The sequence below is a fragment of the Scylla paramamosain genome, chromosome 2 (genome assembly GCF_035594125.1).
Source record: "Scylla paramamosain isolate STU-SP2022 chromosome 2, ASM3559412v1, whole genome shotgun sequence".
Lineage (NCBI taxonomy): Eukaryota > Metazoa > Arthropoda > Malacostraca > Decapoda > Portunidae > Scylla > Scylla paramamosain.
The window spans coordinates 3,605,001-3,612,500 of NC_087152.1; the positions used below are offsets into that span (position 1 = coordinate 3,605,001).

The 7,500-nt window shown below is 48.1% G+C and overlaps 1 protein-coding gene across 1 annotated transcript; it reads right to left on the bottom strand.

Moving 5' to 3' along the window:
• Positions 1 to 342: 342 nt before the first annotated feature.
• On the bottom strand, positions 343 to 4,404 carry LOC135108536 (uncharacterized protein K02A2.6-like). The gene is made up of 2 exons (XM_064019658.1): positions 1,531 to 4,404; positions 343 to 1,145 (listed from the first exon to the last, which is right to left on the bottom strand). Exon 1 carries the CDS (start codon positions 4,203 to 4,205, stop codon positions 2,055 to 2,057), a length of 2,151 nt encoding a protein of 716 aa, XP_063875728.1. The 5' UTR covers positions 4,206 to 4,404; the 3' UTR covers positions 343 to 1,145; positions 1,531 to 2,054.
• Between the last annotated feature and the right edge of the window lie 3,096 nt (positions 4,405 to 7,500).

Below are 7,500 nucleotides of genomic sequence, written 5' to 3' on the forward strand. Positions count from 1 at the left end.
CGCCTGGGGACGGGACATTCATGTTTCGTGGCGTTATTGCACCCTTCCTGCTTGCCAATCCAGGTGAGGAGGAGGCAGGATAATTGCAGTGTTTGAACTCCAGTCTGTCTCCTTTCCACGTCATCACAAGTACTTATTTGCATGGGAAATATTATTCTTATCATAATTTTCACCAGAATTTAACCCCAGGAGATGTTTTGGTGGCGGTAGGAGTTAAAATTATTCCGTGTGAGCAAGGCCGCGGCGGGAGGTGAGCGAGTGAGTGTCCCTGTGGGTGGTGGACGAGTGGATGGTCGGGGTGACTGTAATAACTGCAGGATTGAGACGTAGTAAGAGATGGACTCCAGGGGTAACAATGTATTAAGGAGCGGCTACCCGCTTGCCGGCTGGAGCTGAACTGGCTCCATACAGAGAGAAGCTTCCGAAATCAACTAGTATGAACTAATACATAAACCAATACATGAAGCAGTGAATGACAAGTAGTACTTTGGTAGTAACAATTATAACACTCCTCCCTTTTTTTAAAAAAAACTCAGGTTAGAAACCATAAAATCAAGTTTACAACCAAAATGTTAAAAAAGATACAGAAGATACTAAAACTTATCAATTAGAAAGACTAGAAAAAAAATATTCGATACAAGTTATAAGAAACGCTAAAACCCGCAAACACGAGACAAAAAACAAAATAAACATAGTAACTAAAACTAGCAAAAGTAATACAAAACTCCAACAATTAAAATAGTTAACACAAGTGAAGCAAGAGACCTAACATTTTATTTCCAAGCTATCTGCAAACGATCTGGCTTCTGGCGCAGTCTCTCAGAACGGCGCAGTGTTTCCCTCTCCAACGGCTGCTGTTGTGGCGGCAATCCAGGTTCGAACTCTTGACTTGAGGTTAACTCTCGTTCTTGAATTTGATCCGGCGCGTTGCTGTTGTGTGCTCCGGACTGCTTCGAAACTCCTGCCTTTAGGGGCGACACGCTGCCTGCCGGTGCCGAACCATGTTTCTGAATTCCTGCTCCATTTGTGAGGTCCATGGGAGGTGGTATGGCATCATCTGCGTTAACCGTCTCGCCCTCTATGCTTACTCTTCTCCTCACATAGTCGAGATGACGTCGTACAGTCCTCCCATCTAGCAACTGCACCTTGAAAGAAACAGGACCGGATTTTTGGACAATTACGCCTGATAGCCATTTTTTCCTGGAGAAAAGTTTACTACATAAACTAATTCTCCCACTTTAAATTCCCTATGCCGCGCTTTCTGATCATGGTAGTACTTTTGCATTTCTTGCTTCTTCATAACTCTATCCTGGACATCTGGATGCAGTAAGTCTAAACAAGTTTTTAATTTTCTTCCCACTAAAAGCTCAGCCAACACATTTTTTCTAGCTATCTGAGGCACCACCACTCTTGATTCCCCACAAAATTATTCCATCTTGGACACTTAATTCGTGCCTCCTTCTAAAAAAAAGGCTGAAGTGTTTCCTCTGCTATATGTCCAGGCCAACCGTACAGAATGTGATCTCTTACCTTCGAGAGTGTTGAGTCCTTATCCGTCCAATGCCTTAACTCTCTCGACGTGACGGGTGTCTGGTCTAGTCTCTCCAACACGCATACCACATCACCGGGGACTGGAGTCACCTTGGGGAATTCAGGGAGAGGAAGGCGACTCAACCCATCAGCATGTACTATATTTTTCCCTGGTTTGTGGGTGATAGTGTATTCATACGCCGATAGTGTTAGCGCCCAGCGTTGGATACGACTTGATGCCATCACAGGCACTGGGCGAGTTTCATTAAACAGACTTTTAAGTGGCTGATGGTCTGAAATGATCTCAAAATGGCGGCCATACAAGTAATTATGAAATTTCTTAACACCAAATATTATTGCCAAACCTTCTTTCTCTACCTGAGCATACTTGCGTTCAGCCTATGCTCAGGGATCGGGATGCGAAAGCAATCGGTTTCTCCTCTCCAGACTCCAAACGGTGTGCAAGGACTGCTCCCAATCCGTATGGTGACGCGTCACAGGTGAGCAGGAGGGGCTTGCTGCTGTCATAAGGCACCAACACCTTGGAGCTCGCCAACAGTTGTTTCGATGTGGCAAGGGCACGCTGCTGTTCTGGTCCCCATTGCCATTCCACGTCCCGTTGCAGTAATCCTGTACAAGGGAGCAAATACTGTGGAGAGATTAGGAATGTATCTGCCATAATAATTAACAAGCCCCAAATACGCCTTTAGTTCAGTGATGTTGCTTGGTGTAGGTGCCTTTATAACAGCTTGAACCTTGTCCTCGGACGGGTGCAGCCCTTCCGCATTAATTTTATGTCCTAAATATGTTACTTCTGGTGCCTGAAACACACACTTCTTTAACTTCAGTTTCACCCCCGCGTCATCCATACGCCTCAAAACTTCTGTCAGGTTACTCAGATGTTCCCTTTCCGTCTTCCCTGTCACTAATACATCATCCAAGTACACCACCACGTGAGGGATACCTTGCAGTAAGTTCTCCATAACTCTCTGGAATATTCCTGGCGCCGAGGAGACTCCGTATGGTAAGCGATTATATACGAATAACCCCTTATGTGTATTTATCGTTACATATTTTTTTGATTCCTCTTCCAGTGGTAGTTGTGAATAAGCATGTGACAGGTCTAATTTTGAAAAAGTCTTCCCTCCTGACAAATTTGCTAATAAATCCTCAACCTTCGGTATCGGGTAACTGTCCACTCTAGACACGCGGTTCACAGTCATCTTGTAGTCCCCACAAATACGTATGGATTTGTCTCCCTTAACTATCGGGACTATTGGCGCCGCCCACTCTGAGAACTGCACAGGTTCAATTACTCCATCGTTAACTAGCCGTTCCAACTCGTGCTCCACTTTGTCTTTCAAGGCGTAGGGCAACGGGCGAGCTTTGAAAAACTTGGGTTGTGCCTCCTTATCCACATGTAGGGTCGCCTTTGTGTTTCTGATGAGACCCAACTCCTCTTTGAAAACATTACTAAAACTGCGAATGACCTTATCACACTCTGACCGACAACTATAAACTGCAGCCCAGTCTAGCTTAATTTGTTTCAACCAGTTTCTCCCCATCAAACTCGGGCCGTCTCCATCCACTACCACCAACGGCAGAACTTTCGACTGGTTGTTATAATTAACCTCCACATTCACTTCCCCCATCACTTTCAATAAGTCTCCACTGTAGGTGCGTAACACTACGTCGGAATACTCGAGCACCGGCTTGCACGTATCCTTCCAGCTTTCTTCATACACTTTCTGACTTATAATGGACACCGCAGCACCAGTATCCACTTCCATGGGAATAGCCACCTTGTTAACTTCTGGGTGAACAATCACAGGTGGTTCACGAGCCCCCCGCACTGTATACAAGGTGTATTCTTCCCCAGTTGTCTCACCGTCCTCCTCTTCACCCTCAATCTTGTGCATTTTCCTTTCCATGTCTGCTTTATTTCGACACATCCTTGCCAAGTGTCCCACTTTCTTACATTTAAAACAGGTAGCACGTGCAAAATGACAGCTAGGAGCCACATGCGGACCCCCACACCTGTAGCACTGTGGTCGAGGATTCGTTCGCACCCACGGTGTCTCTTGAATTTTTCTTCCTTCCCCGCGCCTCTCCTGAATCTTGTTCACTTGACTGCTGCGGTACTCCCCAGCCTGTTGTAGGTCTTCAGTGTCTTTTGCCGCAGCCTCCATAGCCAGAGCAGTTGCCTCTGCCTTCTTGAAGTCCAAATTCCCATCTGCCAACAACCTTGCTTGTATTTTTCGGTCGTCAATTCCACACACCAGACGATCTCGTAACATGTCAGGTAGTTGGTTTCCGTACGCACAGTGCTCCGCTAATTTCCGAAGGTCAGTAATGTAAGAAGACACAGATTCAGTTGGTTGCTTGAATCGTGAGTTGAATTTGAAGCGCTTCATGATTACTGACGGTTTCGGGCACATGTGATTCTCCAACAGCACTTTGAGGTCACTGTACGACTTGTCGGCTGGCTTCTCTGGTAGGCAGAGTGACCTTATCACTTCGTAGGTTCTTGCTCCACAAACAGCCAATAAAGTAGATTTCTTTTTTTTCTCTTCAATAATGTCGTTGGCTTCAAAAAAATGCTCCAGCCGCTCCACATATTGAGTCCACACCTCGGCATCCTGGTTAAATTCTTCTACTTTGCCAATAGATCCCATCCTCGTCGCCAATGTAATAACTGCAGGATTGAGACGTAGTAAGAGATGGACTCCAGGGGTAACAATGTATTAAGGAGCGGCTACCCGCTTGCCGGCTGGAGCTGAACTGGCTCCATACAGAGAGAAGCTTCCGAAATCAACTAGTATGAACTAATACATAAACCAATACATGAAGCAGTGAATGACAAGTAGTACTTTGGTAGTAACAATTATAACAGTGACTATGAAGTAACACTCCTTGGCCGACCTTGGGCCTGCAAGCACCACCGCCGCCTCATCAGCATGCCGCGCACCTCCACAAACACTGCAGGGAATGTTCGGCCCATCTCACCGCCTCCTGCTCCTCCTGAGACGCACCACCACGCCGCTCGCCATGGTGCCTGCTGGGTCAAGAGGGACCGGGGCGGGAACTGAGAGGCTTTGGGGAGCACTGCGTAAACGGTGCACGGATTATGACTTAGAGGTATAGCGCAAAGAGTTTATCTGTGTGACGCTAAACTTATCCTATCGGGAGTATTAAGAGGGAAGGTTGGGTGTATCCGGGATGTTGCTGCCCATATTATTGTGGTGGGTGTGGCGCGGGTGGTGCTGCGTTGAGGAAATCAAAGAGGCATCAGTCAGTAAGTGGTAGTGAAGGTTGCCCACTGCTAAGTAAACATGACTTCTCCCGGCGGTGGTGACAGCAGCTCTCCCTCCCTTCACCCTCACGCTCTCATCTTGTTTCACTCCGAGTCGCTCTGCTTAAGAACCTGATTTCCCAACATGGAGCTGCACTAAGCCGGTGCACCTCAGCAAAGCCTACGCGGGAAAGCTGTGTCGGTCAGTGGCTGTGTGTGTGTGTGTGTGTGTGTGTGTGTGTGTGTGTGTGTGTGTGTGTGTGTGTGAGCATAAATGTTTATTGCAAGGTGCTGTGATAAAAATCTTGAGTTATCAGACATCAACGACAAATCTCTGAGCTATGAGGACCACATTAAGTTTGCAGTTGCCAGCGGGGAGCACCGGGGCGTCCTGCGTAGTGGTGGTGGTGGTGGTGGTGGTGGTGGTGGTGCAACGCGGCTCCTCAGTCGTGGAGTTGCTTGACAGGTTGTTGGAGAAGGACTGTTTGTCCGGGAATTATAAGCAGCGGCGTCACACACACACACACACACACACACACACACACACACACACACACACACACACACACACACACACACACACACACACACACACACACACACACACACACACACACACACACACACACACACACACACACACACTTGAGATCTCGACTCTCATGAAAAAAAAAAAAGTTCCATACACACGCGCATAAAGAAGTAGGAGGAGATGGAGAAGGAAAAATGTGCTCAGAAGCATTTTAGGAATAGTCATTGTCAACATCTGGCGACTAAGCTAAACAAATAAACCCAAGAATGAAATATTACAAATACTCACCAGCTCACACACACACACACACACACACACACACACACACACACACACACACACACACACACACACACACACACACACACACACACACACACACACACACACACACACACACACACACACACACACATGGCGCAGATCACACACGCCATTCACCCAAGCTAATGCTGAACCTCGCACCTCCCACGTCATTTGTTTTTTGTTTTTATCCCTTTTTCTGGAATTTTTGTGGATAATAAAGCATGTTGAGCTGCCTCCTCCCTTGCGTGGCTCCCCTTGAGTCTGGATGATGTTCTTCCTTCCCTCCTTCCCTCCCCCACTCCTACCCCCAGCACTGCCGAGGGTGAGGGCAAACCACCTGCCAGGTTCTCACGGCGCCGGGCGATCATATTACTACCGCCAGGCTCCTCCCGCTGCCACTCTCCCCGCCGCCAGCTGCTCCGATCGTCTCCACCCTCGTCTTAGCCGTCCACGCTGCTCCACTCACTCCCACTCACTTCCACACACGTCGTCTTATAATGTTCCGAGCACTGTAAATCGTCCCTAATCGTCCACAATCTTCCACGTAGTCTGCCCGCAACGATCTCCTAAAGCATGTATATGGATCTCGTATATTCTTTTTTAGTCTCCAATTCGCTCTGCCGTGCTTCTAGTAATTTTAGCGCGAGGCTGATCTTCCCGTCCCTGCAGTCTTCATGCCTCACAGTTGCCTTAACTTTTGATGCGCGTACAGAGGAAATGACTGTGTTGAGTCAAGCTGTACCGTTTCGACCTTAAATCTTAATTCTTTTCTCCAGTTGCGAATTTTTTAAGAAAACGATACAGTAGTTCCTATTCTGTGTTCCCTTCCCGCCTGAATGTGCGCCACAGTTCTCCCACGCACGCCGGCGTGCATCAGGGCGAGCCCTTTGGTCCTTAATTATTTTTCTCCAGCTCCCCTATGAAGAAAATGTCAACTCTCACCGTGGGAAGCCCAAAGGTCAACACATGTTGCTCCTCCCATCGGCGGATCTTTGGGGGCTCTTGAAGGGGTGGAGCGCCACGCCTTAGCGGGACGAGCTGTTCCTGTCAGGCGTCACAAAGGTGGAGACTTAATCTTGTGTGAATTGTGGGTGTCTTAGGGTGTTACCTCTGTTTATTAGTATTTTGTCTGAGATAAAACTGTGTACGACACAGAGTACAGGTTCACACTGAGGCGTGAATGCCCTTCCCGCGGACCTGCAACGCGGGCTCCTCTGACTCAACTCTTTCATCGGAGAATAACTGAGAACAAAGAAACACACAAACAATTAACCTTCGTTACCGAAGAACACTTAGCAAAATCTATTTAATGCCAAGCGAGCAGTTAAGCCTTGAAGGAAGGGAGCTCCCAGCCGTCAGGAGCTGAGCCAAACCAAAGCAAGCCAAACGAACTCCATTGTGAGTCAAGTTCAGCCAAACACGTCCCTGGCCTCCGTCGTCTCGCCGTCAGGAGGGAGCGTCCCAGCATCCATCAGAGGCTCGGCGGCGCGGCACTGAGGTTGAGATCAAAGCTTCCCGGCGACAACCCTTCTTATTACTCTTGCTGCTGCTGCTTTGGCCTCCACACACACCCTGACACCGACGAGATTATTGGCTTGCCTCACAGACCTGCCGTCGCCGCCACCACCATCCCTGCTGCCACCTTGCACACCCACCACCATTCTCACTCACCACCCTCAATACCACCGCCACAAGAGTTCTCTCTCAGCAGCGTCACCATCAATGCTGATAATCCTCGCACTATCAATACCACTCCCGCTAACACTACAGTTACCACCACTATCGTCAAGACTGCCATCACCATTGTCACTGTTATTGTTACCTCCATTATCATTATCAC